General features: G+C 42.3%; 3 protein-coding genes across 5 annotated transcripts; 2 read left to right on the forward strand and 1 right to left on the reverse strand.

Moving 5' to 3' along the window:
• Nucleotides 1-23: 23 nt before the first annotated feature.
• On the forward strand, nucleotides 24-2291 carry LOC120955839 (uncharacterized). Its single transcript, XM_040377029.2, has 4 exons — nucleotides 24-752; nucleotides 977-1212; nucleotides 1298-1462; nucleotides 1560-2291. The coding sequence occupies exons 1-4, from the start codon at nucleotides 479-481 to the stop codon at nucleotides 1596-1598; spliced, it is 714 nt and encodes a 237-aa protein (XP_040232963.1). The 5' UTR covers nucleotides 24-478; the 3' UTR covers nucleotides 1599-2291.
• A 4601-nt stretch (nucleotides 2292-6892) lies between these two features.
• On the forward strand, nucleotides 6893-13248 carry LOC120954713 (CD81 protein-like). Its single transcript, XM_040374875.2, has 5 exons — nucleotides 6893-7310; nucleotides 7407-7601; nucleotides 7721-7894; nucleotides 8046-8264; nucleotides 11843-13248. The coding sequence occupies exons 1-5, from the start codon at nucleotides 7245-7247 to the stop codon at nucleotides 11993-11995; spliced, it is 807 nt and encodes a 268-aa protein (XP_040230809.2). The 5' UTR covers nucleotides 6893-7244; the 3' UTR covers nucleotides 11996-13248.
• Nucleotides 13249-15378: 2130 nt separating this feature from the next.
• LOC120949490 (protein 60A-like) lies at nucleotides 15379-19346 on the reverse strand. 3 transcript variants are annotated; one of them, XM_040366821.2, is made up of 9 exons: nucleotides 18965-19346; nucleotides 18580-18900; nucleotides 18274-18455; nucleotides 17391-17577; nucleotides 17154-17308; nucleotides 16951-17045; nucleotides 16652-16834; nucleotides 16438-16572; nucleotides 15379-16340 (listed from the first exon to the last, which is right to left on the reverse strand). In XM_040366821.2, exons 2-9 carry the CDS (start codon nucleotides 18849-18851, stop codon nucleotides 16215-16217), a joined length of 1335 nt encoding a protein of 444 aa, XP_040222755.2. In that variant the 5' UTR covers nucleotides 18852-18900; nucleotides 18965-19346; the 3' UTR covers nucleotides 15379-16214. The 3 variants fall into 3 exon arrangements, with proteins under 3 accessions (XP_040222755.2, XP_049466076.1, XP_040222764.2); XM_049610119.1 differs by having other exon boundaries at nucleotides 18580-19346; XM_040366830.2 differs by having other exon boundaries at nucleotides 16652-16831; nucleotides 18580-19345.
• Between the last annotated feature and the right edge of the window lie 1789 nt (nucleotides 19347-21135).

Genomic DNA, 21135 nt, shown 5'->3' on the forward strand with positions numbered 1-21135 from the left:
CTACGACCCTTCCTCCCCCTGTAATAGGAGAGTGGAAAAATATACATCTTCAAAGAGAGTACACATCCACACACACACAAACACACTTACACACAATTACACACACATACAGTGAAAAGGACGAGAGAATTATCTGGGCGCAGCCCAGCAGGGTGTGCTGCTGGCGGTGTCCGTGTGTGTAACGGGCACGCAATGTGCATTCCATTGCGCAGGTCTGACCTCTCAGGCAGGCGACGAGCTGCCTTGTCAGTAGCAGGCAACTGGCAACAATCATCATCACCGCTGGCAGTGAGAAGTGCAGGCAACGCCACCGTGCGTGAAAATTATGTTTACACACCGTGCCCTGTGACAATTAGGCCAGGCCAGAACAGAGAAACGACGCCATTGGAGCTGTTGCTGGGGTACACACTCTCGTAAGCACACGCTGTAAGCGATCCCGCCAATCAATCTGCCAGAAGAACGCCATCCCGCGTCCGCTATGAACGTCAACAGCGGGGGTAGCAGCAACCATACCATCGGCAACCATCACACCCTCAACAGTAGCAACCTCCTCAGCAGCAACACCAACAATCAACACCACGCCAACAGCCATGGGCAGCAGCAGCAGCAAACGAACCGGATCAGCCGCAGCAGTACCCGAAAGAAGCCTTTCCACTTCATTTCCAACATGTGGAAGATGAAGAAAATCATCAAGTTTGAGGATATTATGTTCCACCGTGAGATGAACTGTCGGGCTAGATCGGAACCATCAGGTGCGTATTTGTGCGCGTGTAAGAGTGTATGTGTGAATGTGTGGGTGTCAGTGTGTTTATTGCTATACACTACCCGCACATTTAGATCTAGAATGGTCCAGACCCAGTTCCTGAGATCCTATCCGTCTTCAATGTTTTGGATTAAATGACTTCATTTTGGCTTTATCGCAACTTCTCACTTCCACTCCCCCCCCCCACACCCTCCTCTTTCACATCCCATGTAGTGTCTACCTACAACTGCACCAGCAAGGGTTCCCAACGGAAGTCATCGCCCTCGTTCTCGATGCTGAGCCTGTCCCCGGGGAAGTTCCAGAAGTCGGATGAACTGGAGGTGACGCGCCTACGGTTATCACGCAACGATAACCCCTTCGTCCAGAAGGTCCTGGCCAGCCGGGACAACGTGACGGACGTAATCGATGACACCGAGTCCGATGACGCCATTTTGATACTGATGTCCGATGTAAGTGTATACCACCGCGTGGCGAAGTATTCGCGCGACGTACTATGCTCCCTTTAAATCGCATCCTACCCACCCTTGTATGCAGGAATTTAATGGCGAAACGGAAACCGATCCACTAGCATTGCCACAGGTGCACGAGCACATGATACGGTCACCACCGCCGACCTTTTGGCCCCGTTCGCAAAAGACTGTGTTTAACTTTGGCGGCGAGGAGCGAACGCGAACCGGCGGTTCCGAAGGCATGCCGGGGGTAGCTATCGGTTGTAATTTGGAGCTCTATTTTGGGTGCTAACCTTCTGGGATGTTTCCGTTTGCTTTGTTTCGATTTGTTTGTTTTTTTTCTCTAGGGATCGAAACACCAGCGAGCAAACCAGTGCAACTACTGAGGCGGAAGTGCAGTGCTACTACTAAACTGCTACTACCAGATAGGAATGTCGTACATGTGAGCACGGCAGAGTGGGAGGAAAGGAGGAGTACCTTACGCGATTCTGCAAACCACAAATGCAATTACAGTACGGGCAACACCGACACACACAATGTTGGACCGTACACATAGGGTTCTTATTTTAGCCAAAACCAGTTGAGCGCATCCAATTTAAACTAAAAGAAAAAAAACAGAGGGTCGCAATTATTCCATCTCGGACACGGTAAAATATGAATCGTTTCTTTACCATTACTTGTTACAACGTTTATTAGTCAATATATAAGTGATTTGTTTACGCAAAACCAAAGCATCCCCGTTTTTGGAGCACGTGTCAAGGGCGAGGAATTATTTCAACGATTTTGTATTGTGCCACGTTTGGTTAAAAGAGTGACAAGCCGACCATTTAACGATCAGTAAGACTGATCTTAAGTTTACCTCTAATCGCTATAAAGTTATAAATTAAATGTAAGGATGGAGAACTGGAAATGATGCAGCACGCGTTGGCGTATTCGTTATTAATCCTCGTATCTACTCGAAAATTTTAGTGAAATGATATTTTTGTACAAAGAACGGTTATCTCGCCCGAGCGTCCGAAATTCGTAGTGTTTGAAATTTCATATACCGAATAAAGTTTCAAAAAAATATTTCGATCTCACTCATGGGTGTTGATAAATTGCTTTCCCCATTGTGCAGCGTAACCCAGGTTCTCATCGCGTTCGACTACTATTATTCCCAAGGTTTGTAAGATCGGGGTTTTCGCAAGCAAGATTACCGCTGCGTTATCCAGGCTCTTCGGGACTGGACTTCGGGACGCCCGGATCCTCGAATAACACGGATAATGGATCCAAGTATATTTTTATCACAAATTCTTGAATTTTTTTTCAAAATTGTATTATGTTTTGGTCAGTTTTTATGAACTGAGTTGTACAATGAAAAGTTTCCAATTTCACTTAACTTTTTGCTATAAAAATGTTATCTAAGAAAAGTGTTTTTTAAATCCTCCTGAGCATTTAAAAGCATTTGCTGATGTCACCTTTGTATTAAACTGTCATTTCTCAACAGCACGAATATACGGACAGCCCGATAAACGACGTCCCACTGTAACTGGGGCCCTTCACGATTCTAGTCAGTTTTTTTGTATGGAGTTTGACAGTTGGAGGCTGAAATCAAGTAAACACTCCATACAAAACCACACACAAAACTAGCCTGCAATTTTCAGTCTAGATTATTCTAGCCTCAAAGCTAAAATCAGATTCAAGTACCTGCTCGAAAAATGGCAAAACAAGGTGGTGTTTACATTTATCCCAAGGTGCATTAAAGAGATCTGGTGATGGAATTCACAATCAAAGTGTATATAGTCCAGGTGGTCTCATAGCATGTTTTTCAAACCAAGGGGGCCTTCACGATTCTAGTTAGTTTTTTGTATGGAGTTTGACAGTTGGAGGCTGAAATCATGTAAACAATCCATACAAAACCACACAAAAAACTGGCCTGCAATTTTCAGTCTAGAAAATTTTAGCCTAAAAGCTAGAATTAGATTCGAGTACCTGTTCGAAAACACGGGTTTGTTTACATTTATCCCAAGGTGCATTAAAGAAATCAGGTAATCGAATCTGGAATCAAAGTGTATGTAGTCCAGGTGGTCTCATAGCATTTTTTATAACCAAATTTGAATATCACTTTTTGACAGAACGAGTGAAAACTTTTGCTCCAAAGAGCTTTCTGGAGGCTTGACGAATACTCAAAACACTCTTACAATCTTCATTCAGAAGCAGAAGCAATAAAAATCAGCCTTCTAAACTCATACACCTTGGGATAAGCCCACCTGTATATTATACTCAATTAGATAGCTGCTCGAAAACTGCTATACAATGCAAACAGCTGACAGGCTGAAATTTCAGCCTATCAACTTAAAACGGAAAGGACCCCACTGTCAACATTAAAAATTCATTTTTCTCGAATATGCGTAGCTAGGAGAAAGACTATACCCAAGTTGTTCCGCTCCAGAACCTCGTTCCTAACTCCTTAATTCATTCAATTAGTTAATTTGGCAATGTTACAGTGCTAAATTTCAAAAATCCCCTTCGAAATAATGGTCACAAAACCCAATTAAAATGAGGTACTTATGATGATACCCATACTGGTCCTGAAACCAGTATAACTATAATGATTCTGAAATGAACAAATATGAATTTCAACGGTCCGCCAGTGGACAAAGTTTGGCTAAAAATGAACCAAAAACCTGATCATCGGTGAATCATTGCACAGAATGAACTATCGGTCGTCATCGATCGTCATTGGAAACCGCCTCATCATCTTTTCTGGTTCAAAAACTGCTCATCCCATAATGCCGGTCCTGAACTTGGTTACTGAACCTATGTAGGTCTAGGAACCGATACTGAACCCGTTGCGGTCCTGGAATCTGGCGTATAGCAGGAATTAAATATCCAAGCGTCGCGGAAACGTCAGAAAATAGGAGACGGGAGGAAACTGTATTACCTAACGGGCAGCGCATAGAAATTTGAAATAAGGCGAAAGACGGAGAGAGAGAGATAGAGAGAGACCAAACAAAAGGAAAGAGACCAAGAGAGAAGCGAGCGAAAACAAAAAAGCGCGGCATGCAGAATCTGACAGGAGGAGTTCAGGCAGTCTTGTGATTAAATGCGTAGAGGAAAGATCGGCAAGTGCAAACGGAAAAATAAAATTGTAAAAATGAGCAAAAATCACGACACCGACCATGTACCTATTCCGGTCCTCGAACTTTAACTTAACTTAAAACTGAACTTAAAACCCATAAAGGACCTGGAACTGATGCAGGGCCCATAACGATCCTAAAACTGATCATGAACTCATACTGAACCATACATAGCTCCCCAATTTTATTTGTTTAATAACTGTCACTGCAACTGTTCCTGATTCGGATTCGAAATGATATTTGGACCTGTTCCAGGCCTGGAACCGATACAAAACCAGTTTGGCCTGGCCTGGAACCGATACAAAACCAGTTTCAGTCTACAAACCACCCGCAGTGCAGCGTAGGAAACCAAATAACCAGCTTGAATTCTATAGCTGATTTGAGGCTGTTTAACAAAAAATCGTGCCGATGTCGTACTTTGTGGCTGATTAAGAGATAGACGGTACTTTGCGGAACTATGGACTTTTGAACAAGCACTCGGTACTCTTTGGAACCTTGCGGCTGTTTAGCCTTGTTAAGAAAGCGTACCGAACTTGGTGGAACTTTATAGCTTTTTAATGCATGACATTGGTACAAGGTGGCTCTTGTCAAATTATCAAAGTCTAACGCGGTCAATCATCTCATTGCTGCTGCACAAGTTAGATTAGTTCTTTGAAGAAGGGATTTGAAAGAAAGTAATTGTGATTGTACAGTAAATTGTGATAAATTTTGTGTAATTTATAAATATTAAGGGTTTAAAAATAGACAGATGCACACAAACAAAACAAATCCTGTTGTTTATTTCATCGATGACACTTGCTTAAAAATAAAACACAAAGAAAAATAATCCCCGGCATCGTGGCATCAGGAAGCTGTTTAGGCGCTACACCTGGAACTTTGATGCTGTTTATCTACTGCAAAAGGCGAATTAGAGCAGCGATCTTTAGCGTGCCAAAATGAGCTGTTAAGCAATTCTGGCTATTTGGGAATTAGCGTAGGAATCGGCTTAGGAAATAGCGTAGGAAATTTAGTAGATAATTAATTACAGTGGAGCGCCGTTTATTCGGGCACCTTTTATCCGGTTGTCCGTTTATCCGTGCTGTTAAAAAATGACAGTTCAATACATAGATGACATTGCGTGCTTAAGAGGATATTTTAAATAAAGGGTACGACAGCATTTTGTCATCACAAAATGCGCTATAATTCATGGCACATTTCAAATATTCGCATCGGAAAAACATGAAGTTTATAAAACTGGCTAGGTGCTACCAAAACATAATATCAATTTCAAAAACAAACCAGGATTTTGTTATAAAAAAATACTTTGACTCATTATCCGTGTTATTAGACTATCCGTGCGAGGTCGAGTCCCGAAGAGCCCGGATAATCGGCGCTCCACTGTAATACTTAGACCAGGGGCCTCCAAACTTTTCAGCTCGCGGGCCGCATTGCTTCAAAAATAACTATGTTGAGGGCCATTTGACGCTACCTTTAACTGATGAGTGAACGCTCTGAGAGCGTTTCTACATACACCGAGAATGCAGCTGAGAAAATAACTGACAGCATGCTTTGACAGCGACTGACAGCATTTTCGGTGAGAGAATTCTCCTCGGCATGCAAAGAACGATGGAGCTGAGAAAAAATTGAATTGGCAGTTTATAGCGATCGATCAATTATAGTTTGCATTTTTGCTGTCCAATAATCGTAGAAATATTATTAAAAAGTAAAAGGAACTATTTTTACTTCATTTTAGCGATTTAAATGAATTTTATCAACATCATTTTAAAAGTCTCATCTCAGCGCTTTTCAGAGCTTCTACACACACTGGCGTGAGAAACCGATTGTCAATTTTCTCACAGCCATCTCTCACCTTCAGTCTCGGTGTATGTAGAAACGCTCAGTCATATTCAAGCGATTCCAAATTTCAATTTGACCGTTATTTTTATAATAAAATAAAAAAACTTAATGAATAAATGAAATAGAAGAGAATATATCGTCGGCATTACTTGCTTAAAGCATTAAAATATAGAAAGCATTGTTTACCTATGAAAATCGTTAATTTTTTGCGTTAAAACGTGTGGAATACCCGGGTATGCCGGTTGTCAACTTACGTGTGTAAATCTGGTTGCCAACTCTACGGTTAAATGAGCTCAGTAGGTTCATAAGAGTACGGTTTCTGATTTGTGTACGTATCAACCTGTTGAATGCACAGTAGCTCGTAGATTCCTTAAAACTGTTGAACCTAATTAAGTAATCAGAAGAAAGAAAAGAGTGTGTTTTTAGATCAGTCCCGTACGGTTCCGGTCCGGCAGGTTCAGATCGATCCACCCATCACTAGCCTTCAAATTCCAATTGTTTTGCCAGTGAAAAAGAAGAACAACACTTATCATAATAGTATTGTTTTAATGATCCTTTTTGCACACATTTTTAAATTGTAATCCATTTCCTACTAAACTATGTTGTCTGAAGCATTAACTATTTGTAAAAATATGAACCAGCTGCTGCCAAACAATTATATTAACCTTGGTTATGAATGTACGCACACCTTAACTTCTCATTGCCCTACGTACTGTCAACAGATCGCGTCGCGCTGTCAGAAGAACCAAACGAAAAGGAAAACGAACCAGCAGAAAGAGGAAAAAGTAGAAGCAAAACGCAAACTCCCCTAAAAAAACCAACAATCAGCTAACAAATTTGGTGCGCGCCAGGGAAACGACACTGTTCCTCCCAAGTGTGTGTGTGTGTCTGTGCGTTTGTGCGGGCGTGTGTGGCTTTTCTTTTATTATTTTCGAACCATAATCGAAACATCTGCCCAGCATATGCAAGCTGGGTGCGCCGTACATACAGCCCATCCGATAGAATAAGCGTTCGAAGCGCCGCGCTCGCGTATCCCACCGAATCTCAATCAACGAATCTCTCCCATCACACGCAGAAATGGCAATCAAGGGCTGCTGCTCCGTGGTCAAGTACCTGGTGGTGCTGGTAAACCTTCTGTTCTGGGTGAGTGGCTCGCGCTGGTGGCCGGAACGCGTCCCCTCGTTCTTCCATTCTAATCGGCTGTCGCCCGCCCGGGGCTGTGGGTTTTTTTTATTGCAGGTCGTCGGATTTTTAATCGTGTCGCTCGCCATCTGGATGCTGTCCGATCCGACCTTCCTGATATCGATGACCCAGAACGAGACGAACTACACGATCGGGCTGTACATCTTCCTGGTGGTCGGTGGGCTGATGCTGGTCGTCGCCTTCCTCGGCTGCTGCGGTGCATTTAAGGAATCGCAATGGATGCTCACTTCGGTAAGGGTGGTGCTGACTGCGTGCGTGACGTGATTTTTTAAATATTTTTTTTATTCAACTTTTCTCCCTACCGCTCCATTCGCGTGATAAACGCGCACCACCCGCACATACACGTACAGTTCTTCTGCTGCCTGCTGATGGTGCTCGTAGCCGAGCTGGCCGCCGGTGCCTGGGCGTTCCAAAACTCGGACAAGCTGGACAACGTGGTCCGGTCGGCGGTGAAGGAAGCGGTCCAGACGCAGTACGGCGTCATTCCCATGCGCACCGCCACGCTTGATGCGATCCAGAAGCATGTAAGCGACTTTATTTTTGGTCACATTTTTGAGTCACCGTTGCACTGTCTCTCTCTCGCATACACACATACACTAGCAATTGCACACAGCAAGACGCAAACTGGTTATAAAGTGATGCATTTTTGTTTGGTTTTTGCTTTCCTTGCAACAGTACAAGTGCTGCGGGGCCGAGGGACCAAACGACTGGCAATCAAGCGCGTTCAACAACGCGGAGCGGCCGACACCGAGCATCGAGATCTCCAATCAACCAACCATCTACAAGGTGCCGGAAACGTGCTGCGTGTCCAACATTACGCCCGAGCAGTGTGAAAAGGCGACGCAGATGGAGTTCCTGGCGTCGACCAAGAAGCAGCCGCATCTGTTCGCCGATGTGAGTATAGCGGGGAAGGGGCGGGTGGCTCAAATGCTTACACGAGCCAAATGCACGAGACAAAACAAAGCTCTGACCACATCGGTGGCCCGGTGGAAATTATTAGCCCCGGGAACGGGTTGTTGTATTTTGTTTACTTTGTTTCTCTTTTTTAATAAATTCTCTCCCTCCCTCCGACGCGCTAAACAGTCGAGTTTAATTCGAGCAAGCGCTGGGAGACCCGGGCGGGCATGTGCATGGGGCGTCCGCTAAACAATATGTAGTGTGCGCTAAAAATAGTACCTCCACGGGTTTTCTGGATGAGGCAATCCATACATATCGCCCATGTACGTGTGTACACGCAGTCTTTGGGGAGGGTGGAAGTAGCAAGCAAACTCGGCTTACCAACCGAATCGACTAAGAAGCTAAGATCATAAAAAAGCGTCATTTCCGCTTATTGTATTTATAGCCTTCCACCAGTACCTTACCTTTTTTCACTTCGATCGTCTCTTACTTTCATTCGTTGTACAGTGTGGACAATATTTTTTAGCCCGCCAATTTTTTTTAAACTGAATAATGTATTCATTACATCCCAAAAAACAGTATTGCGTTGTTAATTACTAATTCTAAACCGAAAATGAAACTCTTTTCCAAATGATTTTTATGAAATGGGAAATAATTGGTTTCAGAAGCGCAAATGTGCTGGTAAAAAGGGCATACACGCATATGAAAAAAGAATGTAAATTGACTTCATATAGTATGTTTGGGACAGTATTGTAGTTCAGTATTGTCTTTGTTCAATAATAATGATCATCTTTCTTTAAATTATTTTCCAAAATGGACAAATTCCATTCGATCGTACACGTGATTTCTGTGTAGAGCCGCAGCGTGCTTGCGGACATAAGAGGAAACAATTTTTAGTCAGGCATTGCTGCAAAATAACAAACGATTTTATTTAAATCGGAGTTTGTTGTTCACCTGCTAGACTTTTTTTCAAAATATTGAAAATATATTTGTGGCAAATATTCTTTAGCACGAATTAAGATTTCGATAATTAAATTCATTGTCATCAAATCTACAACACACTTGTAGTCAAAACTCCTCCAAGTGGCAGCAATTGGCCGATCATACGTTGATCAAATCTTAATGTTGAAACGCAAGAAACACTCGTAAATGTACCTCTAACAGTGCAGTACTACACGGAACTTCTCCTCCTGACAATAGTTTTATATTAAGCGATCGAAACTCTGCCTGAGCGATAAGCAGCATTAAAGAAATGCTCAATGTTAACCGATACCGACCTTTTCCCAATGCGTTTGAACAAACTTTTGCCTGATAAAAAGTCACAAAAATGTTGGAAATATTGGTGATAATAAAAAAAAAAACTTGAATTAGGGGCGTTTCAAAATGATAGTCTCACTTCAGTATTTGAATGAAAACTAATGGAAAATAACTCACTTGATAAGTTTATTTAAATATAGTGATCAGTTCATCCTGCATTACAGGTGATCACCTGAAAAATCCGCATTGGCATACTATCGATAAGATTTAGCAAAGGCTGAACAGGCAAGGTTCGCCAGGCATTTCTAATCGCTACTTGCAGATGCTGTACGGTCTTATAATATTTCCCATCTTCATATACTTTTCGAAGTAAAATGCCCCAGACGTTCTCAATGCTATAATAAGATCAGAAGAAACGGCTGACCAAGTCATAGTATTAATTTGCATACTTTCCAGGTAATCCTTTGTTTTCTTGCTGACTTGTACGGAGGCATTATCTTGTTGGAATATCCACTGGTTGTCGTTGCTCATGTTCAAATGAGGTTTCAAATAATTGCCTATGATGTGGTGATCAGTACCACTGTCTATTCGTGTTGGAACAATCGCCAAATCATATTTTCCATGGCTACTAAATGCACCCCACATCATAACAGAACCGCCTCCAAAATTACGTCTTGAAAAATACCGTGGTTCATATCGCGAATCTAGCCATTAGTGAGAATAATGGTTTGGTCCATCAACTTTGAACTTTTTTTTTCATCAAATAAAGACAATCAATATATAGTTTAAAATATGTTGAATACCACATCACGAAAACTTACGTCATTCCCTTTTCAACATCATTTGTTCGGAAGCAAATTCTATTCTGGCGGTTTTAGGATGCAGTTTAGATGGGGAACTTTCTTCATTTTTTCTTTTGCAATATCAGAGGATTTATCGAGTGTCCGCCACACTGTTGTTTTGCTTATATTTATTCCTAGTTCTCGTTTGATTCTCAGACATCCTTTTGTTGAGTTCGAAGTTGCTCTGATTATTCTTCGTTTATCTCTCACGGATAGTTTTTCTGTGCGCCCCGTAGACTTCCTTTGGTCATAAGCATTTGGATCAATGTGATAATTGTTAATAACTTTCGCAGATCTTTGAATAAGTAGACTAATTTGTTTTGCCAAATGGCCTATTTCGTACTCAGAGAGCTGTTTTCCACGACCCACACCTAAACTGGATGGCAAATTTAATGTGGGACAGTGTCAACTATGTTGTACGCTCGCTCCAATCTATTATGGATGATATAGTTACTTCGTGATATTGACACATTTTTGTATTGTAGTACAGTTTAATCTCCCTAAGGCGTATCTGCAAGAGACCGTCAGCTTAGAGAGATATTTATGATGAGAAAAACTAATGAAGGTTTAATGCTATGAAGTTTACAAAAAATCAAAGGGAAAACCCTGGCATTCTTGAACCAATATTTTTGTGGACTGTCTTTCAAAATTCATCTCAGAAAATTTAGGCTGTCAAATTGCATACACTACTTAGAGAATTTCACCGTAGGGATTCACCTTAGGGAGATATTTATCTTAAAGAAACATAAAATGTGTGGAATATGACGCGACCGTCAAAATGATCAAAGAAACAATTCATCTTGAAGAGACTACATAAATAAGAGATGTCACTGTATCTTGTAAATTAAGGTATCCTTGTGATATTTTTTTCCTCTCGATCCATTGTCATGGTAAGAGGATGTGGGACTTATCATCATTTTACTGAAGGTTCATATTTCGTGTCATTGATGTAATTGCCAAACAGTAACGAAATTCGTTAATTTTTTTCAAAGGTACTATCAACTGTATTTCACTTTTGCTCTAAAATCGTCCTTTTTTGTCAAATACTTTGCAATTGTTGCAATAGAATTTAATTGTCAAGGTTTATACTTAGCAGTTATCACATCTTCCAGCATGCCTCTTAGTTTTTTTTTTTTTTGACTCGGGAAGAATTATTAATTTATTGTAATATTGGACCCTTTTAGTATAGAAATTTTCTTTTATGAAAAAATTAACGATTCTTCCAGCGAAAATGTGCTCAATTTAACAACAAATTTTTAGTCAACAGATTTGTTCAGCTTGAAAAGGTCGTCCAATAAACACTAAATAGTAAAATATTTTTAAACTCAAGCTCAAAACTGCACATGTGCAAATTTTCCCCACTGTATCGGCTTGCGAATTGCGTGCCTGCACTGTTGAAGTTCAACGCGATGATGCATACTTAATTTTACTTATACGTACCTTTTCTCTCTTTCCCCTCTTTTTTTTCCTCGGCAGGGTTGCATGGAAAAGCTGGTGCAGGCGGTACAGGATAACATCAAGCTGATCTGTTACGTCGGTGCGGCGATCGTCGGCATCGAGTTGCTGACGTTGATACTTTCCCTGCTGCTGTGTTGCGCGATCCGCCGAAACGATAACTACAAGCACTAAAAGAGGAGAAGCAGTGCCAGCAGCAGCAGCAGCAGCAGCAGCAGCAAACCAAGCCAAAATCGGTCATCGATTGACAGTTTGCTTTTTTTATTATGATTCTCTCCCTCCTCTTTTTTATATGTCTCCCTCGTCGTATGCATATTTATAGGTGTATATCCTTTAGCGAAGGGTGAATTTAGGTAATTTGTCGATTTGACCGATCTTGCTTTCTGCCAGAATCGATGTCAGAGTGCACTCCGGCAGAGGTTCTGAGCGGTCGCAGCTGGATCCACTCTAGGCGCGTTATCGGTTTACCCATCGCTAGTATCCATACGTACATATATACATACACCTATTTACAAAATAACGAAACGAAAACGAATCCCTACGATGTAGATCATATAACAACAAATGGCCATGACAAAGCTTTTAGTTTTTTTGTTTTGTTTGTTTTTTAATCGTAAACGATAAATAATACTTAATCACGTTTCTTCTCCGTCTTAATCCGTCTCCTAGTTAACATTAACGAATCGTTTTATTGGGTGTATTTTTAAAACTGAAAAGTGTTTGACAGCGCACAAAACCCGCCAGCCTGTGCTGCGTGCGAACTAACACAATATGGTAGTATTAGTAGTAATCCGCGTCCTCCCCCAAAGCCAAAAACAAAACGCATCGATAGATTTGATGCTTTTTTTTTATTTCTTTTCAAAGAAATGAAACACACAAAAATGGCAATTATGCTCTTATTTATATGATTTACAAACACACTTACAAAAGAACAAACAAGAAAAAAAATCGAACTCTAGTAGGCACGCTCGATTAGTGCAACTAATGCTAAATATTTTAATACTATACGTTTATCTATATACACACACATTATATATATAAAGATATATACAAACACACATATGAGTATATTTTTCTCGCTGAGTCCGTAGCTAGAGTTACCGTTGTACTTTAACGAACAAAGAAAAGCAAAACGATGCAAAGCAAGTGTAGTACTCGAGATATAAGCACTCCCGTTTTTTTTCGGCGGGTTGCGACACATTCTGCCTACACGTAGGTCACAACACTTATATATGTATGTAAACTTGAATGATACAAACATCGTACACACAAGCGCGCGCGCACGCATTCTTCGTACAAATAGAAACAAAAAGCAGCAGAATCCCAGATTGTTCGCTAACGAATTATGGTAAATGTCTATTGAATCGATTGTGTTCTCTAAAGTGTAAGGTGAATAAAATTTTATTTTATATTCGTTTAAAAATTCATCTACCGTCGGACCCCTTCCCTACCTGTTTGTGTGTTACATGTTTCGTGTGAGTACATCGGTGAAAAAAGAGTAATATACGTGGCTAACGTATGCGGTTTGTTAATGAAATTATGTTTTTTTATTGTCATTTATTAATGGGTTTTTCTATTTTCATTTTTTTATACAGGACTATTTCTGCAGCATTTCCCTGCTAATTAGGTAAAGCAGGCTGATTTTTTTATTATTGAAATAAAATATAGTAGAACCCCTTAAAACGAGTTTTTCGCAAAACGAGCAAACCTAAATGCTCAACAAATACCTCTCTTACCAAGTAAAATGTCACATAACGAACAGCATAGTTTGTGTTCCTGATGCGTTTTTTGGTGCCGATGTGATATTAAGAGCAAGGTCGGGAAACATTGAGTATTTCTTTAATTTTGCTTATCAGACTCAGGCAAATAAGATCTTTGATACTAAGCTTCGTAAATCTGTTGTCAGGAAAAACAGTGTCGTATAATTGTGTGAGGCCCAAGTGCGTGTTTTTTTTACTAGTGTTTTCTAGCATGTATTTCTGGATCTACTTGCTCTTGCTGACTACGAATGCGATAGTTTCCCCTGCCAATTGCTGCCACTTGTAAGAATTTCTATATATGACTACAAATGTGGTGTGCAAGTGTATTGTAGATTACATGCCTAGAATTGTATCACAATTCTTAATTATCTTATTTGCGCTGAAGCATGTTTCAAATGTGATGAAACTTACTTATTTGAAAACAAAAAAAAAGTCTAGTTGAAAATGTCTTATAGCGGAACACACCGACCCAAACCTATCTAAAGAAGTTTTGTGTAGTTTATTAAATATATTCCTGTAGGATCTTCAAGATCCCGATGGATTGATAAAAGTAACAAATAGCAACGGGTCCAAATTGCTACCTTGAGGCACCTCTGAGGTGCCAAGCACATCTCTAGATGTATGATCGCTGACCTTGATCTTGTATGTGCGTTCTGTGGGGTAGGAATGCAACCATTTAACTATTTGTTCCGAAACCGCTAACTTTTTAACCGCTAAGCCTGCAATTTTGACGATTAAAATGTCGTGTGAGATGAGGTCGACAGCAGCTTTGAGATCTGTGTAAATGGCATCGACTTGACCGCCGGAGTGGAGATTACGTTTGCAGAAACTAGCTGATCGTTTGGGTACGAACCCGTGTTGGGTATCGTTAATGTAATTCGATGTGGCAGAGAGCATAGGACCGTAAAGCAGAAGCCCAAAAGCTGTTGATTCCGCACAGAGTGATGTGAGATACCGCGATAATTTTTTTAAATTTTGGTACCATCCACGAGGACTTCCATGAGCGTGGGAAAATATCGGATCTCAGAGACTTGTTATAGATGTGTATTAATACAGGTGCTAGAGACTAACAGCATCTACTGATAATGAAGCTCGGGATGCTTTTCTACTGTGCGTATATCAAACGTAGGTATAGTGTAATCAATCATGTTCAGAGGCGTGTAAGATACAGCCCATGAAATCGCCGTGGGATCTAGAGTTGGAGAAGAGGTATCGTAGAAACGTTCAGCGAAAATGTTGCAAATATCTTCGGTTGACGTGCCCGTGCTTGTGCTGGGAGCGTCGTCTGCTGTCGATGAAGCGCAAGAATGTTCGGGGGTGCATTTCGATTGAAGATATATATATATATATATATATATATATATATATATATATATATATATATATATATATATATATATATATATATATATATATATATATATATATATATATATATATATATATATATATATATATATTGCGTGATCTCTAAAATAAAAGACTAAAACAATCGACCACTTTTTCAGCAGCAATAGTAACGACAAGAACTACTAAAGTAAACTACTGACAGAAATAGTGTACTGCAGATATCTTCCCAATGATTAGCATTATGAAGACATTATTCATTTTTTCAGATACAAATATGCCCCTTTTACCACCACATTTGCGGTCCTGGAACCAGTTATTTCACTGTTCATACGAATCATTTGGAAAAGAGCCTCCCGCATAACGAGTGAGTCGCTGGAGCGGATTAAACTCGTCACGAGGGGTTCCACTGTATTACTTCTTTGCTAATAGTAAATAAACACCACCGACTACGACAATAAATGAGTAGCTTTATTTTGATTTTTCCACTTTCGCTTTCAGTGTTGAGCATATTATACACAAGTAGATCAGCATTATCAAATAAGTTTGTTTAATATACATTCGTTGCATTTCTTGCTTTTTTTTATCTGTGTTTTTTTTTTTAATTCCTTCGTGTATATGTACTCTGGCCCGAGATTCCGATTTGCCATTATGTTTAACCAATTAATACTTTTCCTTATGTGATGTACATGTCTGCAATGACGGCCAGTGGGGGTGCCGTTCAGTGTTCACTGGTCCCAAAATCTCCTCTCGCCAAACGCTCCATACCGAGGACGTATGGGGCGGGGAGAAGCATCGCTCGCTCTCTCTCTCAAACTGCTCTCCTGCTGCAGCAACTGCCATGTTAGACGAGGCGAAAACATGGCATTGCGCACCAACACGGGAAAGCAGCAACACACCTCTCGCAACGACCGCACGCCCCTACCGGTTTAGTTACAGCAAGCGACACGAAAGCATACTGCACTCGTGCAGCATAATATGATGAGCCACCACCCAGCCCGACGACGGGGCCCTGTCTGGACGCGCGTCCCTTAAGCTCTAATTCGCGAACGGTCCTTTCGCACGCGCACAAACAACGACGTTTGCGCACAACACTTGCGCAAGCCAGCGCCATTTCCACGTGTGGCTTGCAGGCGTGCGACCGGTAAACGCTCGCGACAGTATGACCGCTTCATTCCTTCATATCATGTGAGATATCCTACAAAATGTGTGTGTGTTTGGGTATTTTGTTACAAAAATGAAAATCTACCCTATCGCCCACGGCTTCTTCTCCTTCCATTCTGCTCCTAATGGCATCCACAGCTTTTCACAACCATGTTCTTGTATTTTTTCAGATTCACGTTCGACTCGTCGATGTGATACAGGACGGAGATGGGAATCAGTTTAGTCGGAGCGCAGCATGGCTTCGGTACCTGGGGAAGCAAACAACCACACAACATGATTACCTATGCTCGAAGCAAACATTCCAGCTCAAGTTCCCCCCCCCCCCCTCATCTCCTCGTTTAGTACCTTTGTCGGATGGTTCAAATGTACCAGCGTCTGCACGATCGCGTGATTGGTGGCGTTCATGTGCGCGTTCAGCGGGAAGTTACATTCGCCGCTGCAGTAGTACGCCCCGTAACCTTCCGGTGCAATAATCCACTCCTGCAATTGGGGCCATAAAATGTTAGCCTGGTTTTGCGCGAATGAAAACAACGACAAAAAGACACAAGAAGATACGCACATGCCACTGCAAATCCTTGAAACTCACGTACAGCTGCTGGATCCGGCAGCTCTTGTGCTGATCGTACGTCGGGTGGTACTGGAACGGGTGCCGGTGGTCGGTTTTGCTGCTCTTGCGCTTGCGCGCCGGCTGGCTTCGCTTATTGCGCGTCAGGTGCCGCTGCAGCATCGGTTTCATCATCTGCTGTGAGCAGTGGGCAAACCAACAAACAAACAGACAAGCAAAAGCACATCATTATGCGAACTCTGGATAACATGGGAATTTTGGGGAGTTGAGTCTATTACCGCCTGTGAACGTACCTGCTGGCTGTTCGCGTACACCACCAGGAACGGTTGATACTCCTCGCTGCCCCGCGCACTCACGAATCCTACATCGTCCAGTTTGACCTCCCGCTCTGCCACGTACAATTGGGGCGGGGGGGGGGGGAAATAAACAAAAATTGGGACAACGTTCAGTAGTCACAGCAGTGACAGGAAGCCCTACTCCGCAGGGAGTTACTTACCGACCCGTTCGCCAAAGTAGGCGCCGATGTACAGACCGTGGTTGGCCTGCCTGTTCTTGAGCCACAGATTGACCGCACCGGTAACGTTGATCTCGAGCCAACCCTCGTAGTCTCCCGTCAGCTGCATGCTGGAGATTTCCGTCATCTCACTTTCGCTGGAAGTCGGAAACATACAGGAATAAACACTAAACACTCCAGAAAACTGTGTTGATCCTCCCGCCTGCAACTCAAACCTACCCGTTCAGCTCGGTCAGTGCGTACACGGTCAGGGTGAGGGACGTGTTGTAGGTGGTGTACTTGTTCAGGTTCAGCTTCCGGTAGAGCCGCAACTCGGCCATCAGCACGCTCACGTCATCCTCGATGTTGGCGATGCCGAACCAGAGGCGGCGTCCCTTCTCGTGCCGCATCTCCGAACCGTGATGGTCTGCGCGGAAGAAACGTTGGGGTGTTAGTAGTGTACGTGCTACACGGGTACTGCCAGACAGCAAGACTGCGCCATTGCTACGTTAGTTACATTCCGAGCTACACCGAGTTGGATGCTAGTGACTACAACCATACTACTGCCATACTCTGTGAGACATCCGACGCGCCAACACATCCAGTACGCTCTGGCGGGTTATAGTACATGCAGCAAAGCAAGGGGTAAGTTTCCGACATTGCCGATGTTAGGCATCTGTACTGTAAGAACCTTCCCACTGGGTGTCTTTTAACCCTCGAAGAGTTTAATTAGTGTGGTAAGGGAGCGAGATGTTAGGTCCCATGCATTAGCCATAGCGAGATCTTGTCTACTCCAGAGAGAGAGACATACCGATGTCTTCCGAACGTCTAGAATTAGTGGACTACTATTAGTCATATTAGCTGTGAGGATGTATATATATATATGTGTGTGTGTGTGTGTGTGTGTGTGTGTGTAGGCATTTGTGTGTATGTGTGTGTGTGTTAAGATATCAATCCATGTCCTTCAGCCAGCTACTTGGTTGGATTAGCCATTACGTTTACGTTGATTTGTCAGTAGAACGTGGGAGGTACGCGAATGGAAAAGTGGTCCCGGTAAGGCCGAGCGCCGCCGAGCCGAAGGCGGTGGCATCTTCCGGGCCAGGCACGGGTTTCAAAAACTCACTCTTATTCAAAAACGTCATTATAATATCACTCTCATCAATCGCTTTCCTGTCGGCTTCGGTGATCAGGATGTCCATGTCAGTGCTACGAACCTTTCGTATCCGGCCAGCCCCGGCTGGCGCGTCGTTCTCCTCCTGCTGCAGTTGATCGTAGACATTGAGCAGAAATTGAGGCGCAGATTTGCTGGAGGAAGACAAAAACCGAACATATCAGCACAGAACGGCACGGAGAGACAGAGAGAGAGAGTGAGACAGTCGCACAGGAGCGTTTGCACCGATGCAACCAAACGCGCGGCCAGTACACCTACCCGACCGAGGAATGTAGATGGCGGACGGCCGGCCGCGGCCCCGGAAGTCCGAGCAGGTTCAGTATTTCGTTCTCGATCTCCTGCTGCTCCTCGTACGTGAGCGTGTCCTCCAGCACGGTCTGACCGACGCCATTATCGACGTAGATGCCGGACAGCGTAGATGTCGCCGCCGCGGCGGTGGCCTCAGGCGTCCAGCAGCCGAGCAGCAGCAGACAGCCCATCGCCACCCTGAACGCTAGCCCCAGTGCACGGCCCATACTCGACGCGTTCATGCACACACTCGAGCTTCAAACTTCAGCGATGCGAGGTGGATGGGTTTGGCTGGTTGGTTGATTGGTTGGTTAGTTGGTTACTTTCCCTTTGCACACCCAGTCGACCTTTTTACCCGAATTGTCGCCCCCTTGGTCGCGTCCGAAAACTATTGAAACAGCAGACAACACACACAAACACACAAAAAGAAGCACGCACACACAACGCGACGCGATCCTCACGCTTCCAAACTTTGTGCTCTCTGTTTCTTGACGTTTTGTTGCCCTTGCTTTTCCGTCTGCGCCCTTACTGCTTGCTTCTTGCTGCCCCCTGCTAAGGCCCCTTGTAGCACGCTGTGTCTCGTTTCTACTCGCTCGCGCATGCACGCGCTGTCTCTGTTTTCCCACTGCAGCAGCCAGCTAGTTTGACAGCGAGCAAAGATAAAATTCTTTCATTCGCATCTTGGGCCGCTCTGCAACGCGCGCACCCTCCTGCCGCCATCGCCGCCGTTTTAGGGGTGGCTGTTTCCAGGAACTGCGGGCCGACTGCGCACTTTCAACGCGGCAGGCCTGTCAAAACGGTCCAGTACGGTCGACGGCTGCCGTGTGCGGTTGCGCGTGCGCGCTTGCAATGTAAATAAAATCGACAGCATTATTGGTTGTTGGTTCTGGGGGCAAGCGCTCTCTCTGGAATCGTGTTTAGGTTTGGATTTTTTTGTTGCTTCTTCGCATTCGCCGCACTACGTGTGTTGGTGCGATTTGTGCAAATTACAATTCGCATCGGGTCGGTAAATGATTCATTTCAATTAAATGTAAATAAAATGTTTGTTTAAAATAAGTTCCTCTCACTTCGGACGAATAATATGAATGCCTGCGGCGGTTACAATATTCAGAGTAAATTGCGAATGAATTGAACACATTTAACACAGTCATAGATATTGTTTAAATGTGGTAAAATTAATTAAAAAAATTTTAAAACCTTCAAATACTGGAGACAAAAGCAAAAAGCAATAAGAAATATTTTCAACCTGTACGGTATAATATCTACAAATTAAAATCTAAAAAAAAGATTTAAACGATCATTTCTTCCGACTGTGAACAGGATGGGCCATCTTTGATCAGCGATGCAACACAAATTCAATCGAAATATTTTATAAATCGAGGTACAATCTAGTCCAGGGGTCGTCAGAGTTTGACTAGCGAACTCATCTTTTTTTGCGCTGTTCGTTAAATTAAATTCCAAATGAAACCGTTAAGTAAAAAATGGGTTTCTAAATGCAATTTCTAAAAAAAAGGTAAGGATTTATTTTTAATTTAGCATATGTTTTGATAAAAATTAACCAGTTTTTATTAACTTTCCAGTTTTTAAAAGAGGATATTTGAAATTGGAAAGTATAGTGTTTTTATTTGAACCGTTTAACATGCTCTGATAACCGTTATTTCAAATATCCTCCTTCAAACGCAATGTCACCTTTGTATTGAACTGTCATTTCTCAACAGCACGGATAAACGAACAGCCGGATAAAAGAAAGCCGGATAAACAGCGCTCCACTGTAATTTTAATATTTTGAAATATTTTATGCTCTTTTTAAATTTCAAAAATCTTCAAAAACCATGCTCCATCGAATTTGTGCAAAAGATACCTGTTTTACAGTAAAAATATTTAATTCAAAACTCTGTTTCGATATTTTTCGACCCTCGAACCAGTAGTATAAACTATTTTTCCATAGGAATCCGCTATACGCGAAAACTCGTCATTTCTAGTCAAAATGTCACTAATTTTCGTATAATTGGTGTTAGTAGTTTTAGCCACTTATTTAATTATTTGATATGATTCTGAATAAATATAATAGATTTAAACATTTTTAAATACAGGCGGTCCCCGAGATACACGGTACCTCTTATACGCGGATTCGGAGATACGCGGTTTTCTAAATTTGACAATTCTTTGAGCAAATTGTACTGATTTGACACATCAATTGCAAATTGCCAAATAATTTCCGTTTTGATCGAATGTTCAAAACTATTTCAAAAGGTTTAAAACAGTTATATTCAGTCAGAATCATATCAAATAATTCATAAAGTGATTAAAACCGCCCCCTACTTGCAAAATTACACGAAAATTTGTGATATTTTAGCTGAAAATCACGAGATTCGACTTACGCGGAAATTCGAGATACGCGGTATTTTGCGGCTGTTTTCGGTCCCCATTAACCGTGTATCTCGGGGACCGCCTGTAGTTTTTAACATTCGATCAATAGGGAAATTATTTGGCATTTTACAATAGATGTGTCAAATCAATGCAATT

This window comes from Anopheles coluzzii, chromosome X, assembly GCF_943734685.1.
Source record: "Anopheles coluzzii chromosome X, AcolN3, whole genome shotgun sequence".
In the NCBI taxonomy this organism is placed as follows: domain Eukaryota; kingdom Metazoa; phylum Arthropoda; class Insecta; order Diptera; family Culicidae; genus Anopheles; species Anopheles coluzzii.

Coding starts and splice junctions, on each gene's coding strand:
- LOC120955839 (XM_040377029.2), top strand. CDS start 479: ATGAACGTCAACAGCGGGGGTAGCAGCAACCATACCATCGGCAACCAT. Junction 753..976: donor GGCTAGATCGGAACCATCAG/GTGCGTATTTGT, acceptor CATCCCATGTAG/TGTCTACCTACAACTGCACC. Junction 1,463..1,559: donor GTTCCGAAGGCATGCCGGGG/GTAGCTATCGGT, acceptor TTTTTTCTCTAG/GGATCGAAACACCAGCGAGC.
- LOC120954713 (XM_040374875.2), top strand. CDS start 7,245: ATGGCAATCAAGGGCTGCTGCTCCGTGGTCAAGTACCTGGTGGTGCTG. Junction 7,311..7,406: donor TGGTAAACCTTCTGTTCTGG/GTGAGTGGCTCG, acceptor TTTTTATTGCAG/GTCGTCGGATTTTTAATCGT. Junction 8,265..11,842: donor AGCCGCATCTGTTCGCCGAT/GTGAGTATAGCG, acceptor TTTCCTCGGCAG/GGTTGCATGGAAAAGCTGGT.
- LOC120949490 (XM_040366821.2), bottom strand. CDS start 18,851: ATGAACGCGTCGAGTATGGGCCGTGCACTGGGGCTAGCGTTCAGGGTG. Junction 17,578..18,273: donor AATGACGTTTTTGAATAAGA/GTGAGTTTTTGA, acceptor TCTTCCGCGCAG/ACCATCACGGTTCGGAGATG. Junction 16,341..16,437: donor ATTTGAACCATCCGACAAAG/GTACTAAACGAG, acceptor TTGCTTCCCCAG/GTACCGAAGCCATGCTGCGC.